This window comes from Notolepis coatsorum (genome assembly GCF_963971535.1).
Source record: "Notolepis coatsorum genome assembly, chromosome: 5".
Lineage (NCBI taxonomy): Eukaryota > Metazoa > Chordata > Actinopteri > Aulopiformes > Paralepididae > Notolepis > Notolepis coatsorum.
The window spans coordinates 151,049,854-151,061,909 of NC_140169.1; the positions used below are offsets into that span (position 1 = coordinate 151,049,854).

The 12,056-nt window shown below is 46.7% G+C and overlaps 1 protein-coding gene across 5 annotated transcripts in view; it reads right to left on the bottom strand.

The window, feature by feature from the left end:
- Window positions 1-3,876: 3,876 nt before the first annotated feature.
- ino80da (INO80 complex subunit Da) overlaps window positions 3,877-12,056 on the bottom strand; it is a 48,576-nt gene continuing 40,396 nt past the window's right edge. Inside the window, exons 8-12 of one of the 5 annotated variants that reach the window (XR_014619718.1) lie at window positions 11,327-11,538; window positions 10,497-10,654; window positions 8,513-9,546; window positions 6,306-6,373; window positions 3,877-6,033 (exon numbers count right to left, since the gene is read on the bottom strand). Coding sequence is in view for 1 of the 5 variants with exons in the window: in XM_084314985.1 (XP_084171111.1) it covers window positions 8,543-9,546; window positions 10,497-10,654; window positions 11,327-11,538 (1,374 nt within the window). In the remaining 4 variants the exon portion in view is untranslated. Of the gene's footprint in view, window positions 9,547-10,496; window positions 10,655-11,326; window positions 11,539-12,056 lie in introns of all 5 variants that reach the window. The other 4 variants (XR_014619719.1, XR_014619720.1, XR_014619721.1 and 1 more) reach the window with 4 other exon arrangements.

Sequence of the window (12,056 nt, forward strand, 5' to 3'; positions counted from 1 at the left end):
CACGGTCCTGGGCTCAGGACCCGCCCACAACCGAATCACATAACCCTCCCCGGCTCACTCCGGGAGAAAACAAGATCGCGGACAACAAATGGTTATGTTGAAAGCACCATAACGACTAAATATGAAGCGATTCTGTCAAGGGGAATGTGTTAGTCCTTTAAACAATGTTGGATGATGTAATTGATGGGTCTTGACTCAATCTAGAACAAAAGAAAAATCGCGGATTGATTGATAGATTAATTGATTGATTTAAATTTCTTCCTTCCTACTTTCTACTGACTGCAGCGTTCTCTCTCACACACTGTCCGACGCTGGCGTACCCACAAACACACACACACACATACACATACACACACACACACACACTGTGACACACACACACACACACACTCCTGTCTGCAACAGCGGGGGAGTCAGACTGAGAGAGAAGCAGCGCTGTTTTAAGTGAGCATGGTCTATTGAATTGATTGATTGGTTGATTGCTAATTTTATTACTGTACCCCTGGTTTCCAACTGGTTAAGTTTAGGCTAAAAGAAATAAATAAAAAAATAGGGCGAAGAAAACGTTTTTTTCCTATAGGGCAAAGAAAACGTTTTAATTTGTTTTACCTACTTTATATTCTGCATCTGGTAATAAAATTTTCAATCAATCATTCCAATAATACACAGTTGGATGTGTTAGTTGGTTGGATGCACTTCAAGCTGCTTCCACATGAGGCAACTTCTCTCAATCATTCCAATAATACACAGTTGGATGTGTTAGTTTGGTTGGATGCACTTCAAGCTGCTTCCACATGGAGTTGTGGGAACTACTTTTTCTGGCGGATGGTTTTTTCAATAAATCTTCGATTAATGTGTGTTTATTGTATAGAAATAAGGTTGGATGAATCTGGCAGTTGTATAAAAGCTTTACACCACGTGCAGTCGTGATTTGTGACCAATAAACCATGCCTAGGGGGGTCTAACGACCCTCGGCTGCGCCTCGGGCCTAACAACCACCCCTAGGCATGGTTTATTGGTCACAAACCACTCCTGCGTGTGATGTAATGCTTAATTACACATGGGCAAAACAGAGTCCATTCTCTTCGGTTCAAATAACAAACTCAGCAAGACCGACGGCTTCTCAGTTACAGTGGGTGACAATATTGTCACAAGGAAAGATGAAATTACCTACCTGGGTTCCATCCTAGAGGCTAATCTTTCCTGTGACAAAATGGCATCCAATGTAATAAAAAAAGTCAACCAACAAACTCGATTCTTGTACCGGATCTCCTCTCTGATAAACAAGAATACCCTGAAGACTCTGGCAGGAGCACTCATTCAAGGGTACTACGACTATGCTTGCACCTCATAGTACCAACCAAAGCACCTCAAAGGCGCTAAAAACAAAATTACAAACATCTCAAAACAAACTAGTCAGACTACTGCTTGACCTGACTCCTAGAACCCACCTCACCCCTGCCCACTTTGACAACCTAGGATGGCTTAGAGTAGACGACAGAGTACAGCAACTTGCAATGGGCCTGGTCTACAAGATACACTACACGACCAAGGTACCCATGTACATGTCAAAATACTTCCCAAAGGTCAGTGAATACCACAATCACAACACCAGAGGGAGCTCCACAAATCATGTTAAACCCAGATTCGGCTCAAACAAGGGACTAAACACGTTTCGCAATTATACCACATCAATGTGGAACGCCCTACCCACAGCTGTAAAGGAATGTGAATCACTACCCACTTTCAAAAACACTCTCAAAGAACACCTACGGGAGACTGCAATTCGAAACTGGCCCCTACAAATGTCCTAACCCAGTTGTACAGTAAATTACCAAGTATGGCTTTGTCAGTATTCCAATGTACAGTCAGTGTACAGTGTCCCACCCCCTACCAACCCAACCCCCCCCTTGAAGCGGATACGTGCAGCAATGGGGAGCCAGTGCAGGTCCCTAAGAAGTGGGGTGACATGGTCCGACTTCGGTAGGTTTGAGATCAGGCGGGCCACTGCGTTTTGAATGAGTTGAAGAGGCTTGGTGGCAGTGGCCGGGAGGCCAGCAAGCAGTGCGTTGCAGTAGTCGAGGCGGGAGATGACTGTTGATCGGACGAGGAGTTGGGTGGCTTCTTTTGTCAGGAAGGGGCGGATCCTTCTGACGTTGCTCAGGAGGAATCTGCAGGTTCTGGTTGTCGCTGCGATGTGAGCGGACATGGTAGCATGCAGACAGTTTGCAAAGGTTCTTGGCAGAGGCCTCGATCCTATGGTGAAAGAAAGAAGCTTTGGCACTAGTAATGGTTTTGGAGAATGTTAACAAGAGGTTGTGATGGGCGGCTGGGTAGCGCAGCAGACTAAGCGCCTGCCTACCACCGCAGAGACACTGGGATCGAATCCAGCTGTCAGCGGTACCTCCGGCTTGGTCGGTCGTCCATACTAACACAATTGGCAGTGTTAGCGAGTGGGAAGCCGTGGGGTATGTGTCCTGGTCGTTGTAAACAGCGACTCCTACAGGTCGGTCGGGGGGCCTGCTCAGCAAGGAAGGGAACTGGGGGAGATAGTGTGATCCTCCCACACGTTACACTCCCCCAGTGAGAGTCCTCGCTGTCAGGTGAAAAGAAGCGGTTGGTTGACTCCACATGTATCGGAGGAAGACATGTGGTAGTCTTCACCCTCCCCAGACCGACAGTAGGGGGCAAGAGCGCAACGACCAGGAAAGGAATTGGCATTACGACTAACATTGGGATGGGAGAAAAAGTACGAAAAAGGGGGGGGGGGGGGGGAAGATTTAAAAAAAATCTTTTAAAACAAGAGGTTGTGATATGTGGCGATGTCAGCAGTGAGGCATGACTTTCTATACTAACATAAGGATTCAATGTCCCCAATGACATTGCTGGTGGCCATATTAAAACTCATTAACTCAATAACTTAAATAAATAAATACTGGAAACATTACGTCATTAAGAGGTTTGTCTTTGACTAAAACCTAAAGTGTTAACAAAATTTCAGTTGTATTTATTGGGCTGTTTTATATATATATTTTGTAACGGTAAATGGACTGCATTTATATCCAACGCTCTTTACAACTTACATTCACGGCGGAGGCGACCGTGCAAGGTGCCAACCGGCTCACAGGCTGCAATTCAAAACTGGCCCCCGTAAATGTCTGAGGCCCACTCCCACCCACCCCCTCCTAATGTACAGTTCCCTCCCCCTCGTATGTATATAGTTTCTGTTAGGATCTGTTTGACAGTACTGTTGTGACATACAAGATAGGATCTCTGTTTAACAGTACTGCATATTTGCATATCTTGTATGTCACAAATGTAACTGCTGCATATCTTGTATGTCACAAATGTAACTTTCGTCTCGTTTACATCGCGGTCCCCCATTTTCAATTCATAATGACATTTATGACATACACAATACAGATATAAAAATCTAATCTAAACTAATGACATTTGTGACATACAAGATATGCAAATATACAGTACTGTTAAACAGAGATACTATCTTGTATGTCACAAATGTAACTACTGCATATCTGTATGTCATAAATGTCATTAGTTTAGATTTTTATTTATCTGTTGTGTATGTCATAAATGTCATTATGAATTGAAAATGGGGGACCCTAATGTAAACAAGACAAAAGTCTTTCTCTGGTCTGCATCCCCTTAACAATTGTGTGTATTGAGCCGTACTGTATTGTACCCATTCTGCAATCTGTTAATAAAGTTTTCAATCAATCAATCACCGGGAGCAGTTCAGTGTTTTGCTCCAGGAACACTTCGACACTGTGCCGGAATCTAACCGATAATGTGTAATTGGTTAATGTATTATATTATATACCAATTACTGTAATGTATTACCACCCCATGCAGCCGTGTCAGTGAATACCTCACAGCAAGTTTTATTTATACATCCAAAAACAAAAGATCAAATTTGTCACACTATATACAGATATTACATACAGTGTTTATACACATATTACACAATTTGTACACAAGAAAAATATACATAAAAATGTAAACCTTTGTATACAAAAAAATACCTTAGACAAATTAAACAAGGACCAATAACAAAAGGTGACTAGATTATTAGCTCATCCTATCATCTTTAGAAACGGTAATACAGTACATTCAATGAGTATAGGAATTCGTCAGCCTTCTCTGAATTCAAGCGGGATACAAGTGCCTAGGGGGGAGCCCTGCGGGAAGGGGGAGTGATCTGCGCTGCTCTGCGTGGTCGTGGAGAGAGAGTGATCTGCGTGGTCGTGGAGAGTGATAAGTGCAGCGACTAATCTCATGCTATGTCTATAGACGGCAGTATTGCCTCGCTTCCTCGAATTCAACAAAAACGTTAAACCTGATTTTCTTTTCTTTTTAGGGGCCATTTTGTCTTTACATCTGCAATGCTGTGGTCACCAAGAGGCCCAGCCGTGTGTGTGTGTGTGTCCGTGTGTGTGTTTACACTTAAATGAGTTGTCTCTTTGGAACTGAGAGATAGAACCTTCTCACAGCAGGTTGGGGTTATCTGGTGTGTGCTGGAAGCCGACGGTATCGTCAGCTGTTAGTTTTTAAATGTTGTCCTAAGCCAAAAAAAAATAAAAAAAAAGGGGACAGACAGATGGGTACGTGTGTGAAAACGACACTGGCCTCATCCAGTCCTGTGCAAATCTATTTTTGAAATACAACAGACCGGGATCTGTTCTCCCTCCCCCCTCATAAAAAAAAAGAAGAAGAAATTCATGATACACAATGCATAAAGTCGGGTCTCATATCGCACCACAGACTCGGTGGAATATTTTTTTACTTAATTATGCGCTTTCTAATGAAAAATTGTCGCCCCATGCAATCTCAAATCTGCTTGCTGGAGTTTAATAGCTATCAAAAATATTGTCCATCGGGAATATTAATTAAAACAAAGAGTGACAGCGTACACAAACATCGACCATTTCAACCTTTTAAGATAACTTACAAACATTTTGATAGCCATAAAAAAAAAAGGGAGACATGTTCCACAAAACACAGGTTCCACTGAGTAACTTTGCAAAGTGACACATTTCAAACCCATAGCTACTCATTTAGTTCACCAATAAAACCCCAAAGTAGAGAGATCGATCGCTACTCTATAAATATACCTAATACTCAACAATGTCCGAGAGATCTGTCAATTTCTAATAAAAAATATCTATCTTAAACACCCCCCCCCCCCCCGTGCGGTCGTTCTGCCGTGCGAGAAGGTGTCACCGGAAAAAGGGAGGGGTCACCGGAAAGGGGGAGGAGTCGTCCGGGGGCGGGGCTTCCTCATTCCCTAAACATACAGTTTACCATGCATCATTGACCTTTAAATTCACCTGATAAAGAGCTTCTCAGAGAACAGACAGTGCTATACCTCACACATGCTCATCATTGCACCTGTTTTATACCATGGCGTCACACTAACACACACACACCGACTGCTTGACAGGAGGGATAAACATGTATGTCCAGAACATCGAGTCACTGTATAAACTCCATAAACGCCACCTTTTTTTAAACAAACCTTCTCTCGGCCAGTCGCCGGGCGGGCTCCCGAGGGAGAGTCGTCCTCTCGGACACTACCGCGTAGAGAGACCAGAAAGCACCGCAGGGGTGGAAAAAAACCCTGTATTTGGCCACCACTACCGCAAGGTCTACAGCCGCTCAGGTCCAGACCACCTCCTCGCAGGGCCGTGTCTGAGGCTGCAGTATTCGTTAAAAAGGTGAAAACGGGCGTCAAAAAATACCCTGTCGGTTTTTCTAAATGGTTCAGCCTCATTTCCTGGGTTCCGGCGGAAGGTGGGTGAGGAGGAGGAGAGCAGCGCTGGGACCTGCAGAAGAGCCTTGATCTCTTTAAAGAGTCGTTTCCACTCGCCGCCCTCGAGACCCCGCTTTCACCCCTTTACCGTTTACATTGAAGCTTCCACCTTTAACCCCCCTGGGAGCCCACTCAGCGACAGGCCAAGAGAAGCTCATCAGTGGTCTACACTTCCTCAGAAAACACTTCAGCCTACATTATTTCTTAAAGAGGAAGAGAGAAATAATAGGAGAGAGAGAGATAGAGAGGCAGAGAAGAGAGAGAGAGACACACAGAGAGAGAGATAGAGAAAGAGTGAGAGAGAGAAAAGAAAATGGTTTATGACAGTTATATAGATCCAAACATATTTCTGGTCCATATCCATCTTGGATTACATAATTAGTGACGCTACATTTAAAAGTGGAGACCAATACTATAACTTACATAATACAAGAGTTATGTCCATGTGTTTATTGCTTTAAGTAATCAGATTTACCTTCAAGTGTCTACTAGGCCATGTGGAGCCCCGCGCACGCAGAGCACAGAGGTCAAAGATGAGTTTTCCTGTTTGAGTAAAACCAATAATTATAATAGCAAATATATACACAATATAAAAAACAGCTGTTTTAATAGTTTGGTAAAATCTCGGTGCGGAAATGTGTGGATGAGAATCCATTTCATGATAATAAAAAAAGAGAAAGAAACGTGGCGTCACATGACGGGTCACGACGTGTGAGACGAGTGAAAAGAGATTAAAAGCAACGATCAAATGAGCAAGGCAGGATATAGTCGAGCGCTATGAGACAGGACTGAACTAGCAAAACAAAACAAACAGACCACTGATTGAGGCATTGAAGTCACTGAATTCTCTAGCACTGTTTTTTTTCTCTTTTTGTCACTATGATAGGAATATAATATTTCCTAAGGTCCTTCCACCAATGTTTGTCATCAGTCCAATCTGCCACCTCCGTTAATCAGAGCCGCAGCTTCCTCCTCCACCACCACCTGTCTGCCGAGACGTCGCCCCCTGCTGGTGGAACGCCAGGGCAGCACACCAGACCCGGGGTCAAACCAACAGTTTTTGCAATTCTGGTGCATTTAGCTTCTAAAGGGGTCCGAGGACCAGATGGGTGGGGTTTGCTACACTGGTCGATGAAATGTGCCTGAAAGTTTAGACCAAGGGCTCCTAAACCATTTCATGGGTACATTAGGCCTCAAACCCCCATTTGATAAGGTTTTGGCCCAAGAACCCATAACTAAGATGTTTGATGGGCTTCAGAACAGAAGTATAAAAGTGAAAAAAAATCTGAATAATAATTGCTATATATTCTCTCATTGTACCAACTGTAGAATTTAATTAATTATACACCCTGATGGAAGGCTACATTGAATGCATCGGTCAGACCGATTTACAATTTTAAGCCATAATGTGAAGCAAAGGCTTTTTTAAGGTTTTTCACTCATAATGGAGCCTTGGACCTTTGTGCAACTAAGGAATAAGCTGCCACTGTTTTCTTCCGACGCCGAACCCACTCCCCAAGAGCACTGGGTGTGTAGCCAACTAGAGGATACTGGAACCAGGCCAACGATACCAGGCAAGGACAGCTCATGATACTGGTACCAGGCCAACGATACCAGGCAAGGACAGCTCATGATACTGGTACCAGGCCAACGATAACAGGCAAAGACAGCTCATGATACTGGTACCAGGCCAACGATACCAGGCAAAGACAGCTCATGATACTGGTACCAGGCCAACGATACCAGGCAAGGACAGCTCATGATACTGGTACCAGGCCAACGATACCAGGCAAAGAGAGCTCATGATACTGGTACCAGGCCAACGATACCAGGCAAAGACAGCTCATGATACTGGTACCAGGCCAACGATACCAGGCAAGGACAGCTCATGATACTGGTACCAGGCCAACGATACCAGGCAAGGACAGCTCATGATACTGGTATCAGGCCAACAATACCAGGCAAAGACAGCTCATGATACTGATACTGAGTCAACGATACCAGGCAAACCATAAAGCAATACGAGGAGCCACATTAACATGGCAGATATCAAAGCAAGGCAACTCAATTTCTGCATTTTGGCCACTTGTTGTAGATGTTGCATCTCACTAATGGGAGACATTTTATCTTAAACTATTAGATTTAAGTCTATCTAGGCAAGTAGAGTAAAATGTTGGCTTAGATAGGTACTTTGTTTCAGCAGATCATTTAAGTTGTAGCACTCTAAACTCTAGCTGAGCACTCTAAACTCTAGCCAACTCTTTGCACTTTGAAAGCCGCTGGTTTTAGATGATATGAAGTGAACATCGATTAAGAACACTTTTAAAAAAGAAAAGGTGACGACAACATATCCGACACTAGCCGAACGGCGGTTATACCCCCACCCACCTGGTACTTCAACTAGGGAAAAACAAAGGCTACAAGAATTATTTGCAAATACTGTTTGAACCCCGGGTTCGAGGCGCACGGATCGGAGCGGTGGACTCACACACAGACTGCGACCCACTGGAGGAGAGGAGGCCGACTACTGGCGATAGAAACAAACTTCAATAATAAGGAATATCCGAGGTTGTGCAAGATCAGAGCGAATAGTGCACGGTTACCCACATTGCACGCGTGTCGCAGACGAAGAGATGGTGAATCAAGAAGAGGCCAATTGTGAGTAAATGCAAGTCCACTGACCGACCCGCAGCCACGCAGATGCCTCCTCCCTCAGTTCATCTGCGGGAAGGGGGGCGAGGCGCTGTTGGCACTTGCAGCTGTGGCACTGGCTATGGAGAAGCCAGCAGGGGGCGCCGTGGAGCTGTGGCTGGGCTGCACGTCTTTAGGGATCCCGCTGTGGGCGGCCAGCTGGTGGCCGAAGGCCGCGCTGAACTGAGGGAGCTGCTGCTTGGGCTGCGTGGAGGTCAGAAGGTCGTGTGGCGAGGAGGAGGAGGGGGGGGGCGACAGGGAGTCCGACGGGGCGGGGGGCGCGGCGAGGCCCGTCAGGCCACCCTGGGGCAGCGCCGAGAGGGCCGCCATGGGCTGGAGGAGGGTCACAGAGTGGGCGGCGGAAGGTGGAGTCGACAGGGAGGTGGATATGAGGTGACTCTCTGGTCCGATGAGGTTGCCAAACTGCGTGGGGTCGGCGAGGGGGAGGTGGTTCCACGAGGCGCGGGGGGGCGGGACCTCCAGCAGGAGCGGGGGGGCGGTGGGGAAGGAGGAGCTGGTGTGCGGGGAGGACATGCCGTACGGCTCCCCGCCGTAGTGGCCGCCCTGCGGAGACGAGCCCAGCACTTGGGACTTGGCCAGGAGGAGGTGGGGCGTGTGCGTCCGGGAGAATGTCCTGTCCGCCAGGGGACTCTGTGCGAGCAGGGCGGCGGAGGACGCCGCCGCGGAAGAAGACGAGGTCAGGTTGGACCCGGAGGCCGGGGGCGGGGCGGGGGGAGGCGAGGGCGGGAAGTGGCCCCCCCCGGCGGACTGCAGCAGGTCGTCCTCCAGCTCCAGGCTGGAGAAGTTCTCCGCGGGGTGCCGTCCGTTCAGTAGGTCCCCCATGCCGCCGGGCTGGACCGGCCCGGGGAACGCGGCCAGCACCCGGTGGTCCACCCCGTCGGCCGGAGCCAGGTCCCCCATGGAGGTTAGGCACACCAGGGAGTCCGGGTACGATCCCATGGCCTGCAGCGCGCGGACAAGCTCCTCAGCCTCCTCCGTGGTGGGGAGCAGCTCCCCGTTCTTACCTGCAGACACATTGTTTACATGTTACATCCATGTTCTTACCTGCAGACATATAGTTTACATTACATGTTACATCCATGCTGTTACATTGGCTGGTTGGGGTGGAGCTGGACTCCCTAGCGAGGGTGGCGGAGAGGAGGAGCCTTGCTAAGCTCCAGGCCATCAGGGAAAACCCCTCCCACCCACTACACACAGACTTGGCTGACAGGAGGAGCATGTTCAGTGCCAGGCTCACACTACCTAAATGTAGCACTGAACGGCACAGGAAGTCCTTCATTCCGACAGCCATCAGACTATACAATGCATCACTGTGCCTCACTGCATCACTGAGCACAGAGTGACAGTTACCATCTTCCTGGACTCTTACTTTTGAAACAGCACTGTGCAATATTACACCTACTGTAGACTTCAGTATATTTTATTTTATTCTTAGGCAATTTGTTTTGTTATTCTTATTCGTGACTTGTTCTGTCTAAATGTTTAATGTGAGCGATTTGCAGTGTCAAATTTCCCTCGGGATAATAAAAGTAGTACGAGTGCATAATAATAAAAGACAGTACGAAGGTTAGTATTCGTTTGTTTTTTAATCTTCCCGGACACGCGGACCAGCAGCTCTTTCTAGTGGAGACTCTGGTGAATGGGCTGCGGCTCACAGGCCACTCCCACTCTGTGAAAGGGTTATCCTCCTGCAGTGTGGTAGTGAAAGGGTTAAGACCTTAAATTGAGAATGATGAACACTGTACTCTTTAACCCTTTCACTGCCACACGACAGCCGGTTAACCCTTTACTATCACACAACCAACGGCGATGCTTCATCCGCGGAGCTAATGATGCTAATGGCGAGCACCGCCATCGGTTGTGCGATAGTAAAGGGTTAACATTCTGCATTGTCACAGTGAAAGGGTTAACCGGCTGTCGTGTGGCAGTGAAAGGGTTAAGACCCAGCTGGTACCTTCAAACAGGTCGAAGTCCTGCAGGTCGTCTGGGAGCCGCGGCAGCACATCAGAGAAGTCCTCCTGGTTCAGCTCAAGGTCATTTGGAATGTCGGCCATGTCATTGGTGATGTCATCCGGAAGCTCGTCTGCACTCAGGTCGGGGGTCGAGGGGCTCCTGGGGCAAGGAGACGGCGTTTAATACCCTGTGACATCACTGTGACGTCATAACCCTATCATAAACACTGTGACGTCATAACTAGGGGTGTAACGATGCAGCGATTAATCAAAATGCATCGATTCTAACGTGTTAGAATCGATGCATCAATTTGAATATGTTAGAATCGATTATAATCGAAATTAAATATATGTTTTTTTGTTTTTGTTTTTATTGACCTATAGTCCATTCATGCTGAGTGAATCAGTTCCCCCAGCCACATTTGTGTATTCAAATTTGTTTGGGGAATTAACTTATAGAAAATTAATCGAAAATTAATCTAATCGAGGTCAAATGAAGAGATTTCATGATGCATCGAATCGTTGGAATTGGGATGGGAGAAAAATAGAAAGTTAATTCCCCAAACAAATTTTAATACACAAATGTGGCTGGGGGAACTGATTCACTCAGCATGAATGGACTATAGGGCAATAAAAACTATTTAAAAAAATTAAAAAGAAACATTAAAAAAAAAAAAGTTTAAAAAAAAAATGTATTTACATTTTTTTTTAATTATGTTTTTGGTAGATTTGAATTAGTTTGTACTACCGGTGCATTTCGATCAATCGATGCATCGTTACACCCCTAATAAACACTGACGTCATAATAACCCCATCATAAACCCTGCCGGACCTGATGCTGGCCTGCGAGGGCATGGCGAGGCTGCTGGAGGGCATGCCCAGGTTGCCCTGGGGCAGCGCGGGGGGGATGGGTTTCTGGGGCCGCCGCGGGCCCCTCCGCCGCTTCTTCTTGTGTTTCTTGGTGAGCGCCGGCGGTTTGGTCTTTTTGCGCGGCTTCCGCTGCTGCTGCACCCTCCTGTTGCCGTCGCCGCGCAGGAAGTTGTCCTGCGAGGAGTCGAGATCAAGTTCGGTTTGGTTTGTCATGTATAAAAGTGCAGGTACATTACACCTTGTAGCGTGTGCACAGCAGATGGAGCCAGAGCTTGTTGCGTTTCTGCTGGACATGTAAACTCACTCTTGTTCATTTCTCTGAAATTGCCTATCCAACCTTTAAAAAAGGTGCTGTAAGTGGTATTTTCTTTGTTAACCCTTTAATCGCCAAGGACGACTTTAGACGTCATTGCTCGCCATGCTTAATCTGCCAATGACGTCGTACAGCGTCTTTGAGATCAATATTTCAAAAATCTGTCATGGCAATCATATTTCACCCACGGTCACGGAGACTTGCTGTTGATCTCCTCTCAACTCTCCAACGGTTCAAGACCGCCATCTGGTGGCCGATCGGCGAATCGCCAAAACTGGAAGTGACGCGCCGGAAGTAGTGCTCACCCATATTTCGTCCGGCCACTCGCTATCGCTAGCGGGACTCCAGCTTGATACACTGGATAGCGATCCGTTGCCAA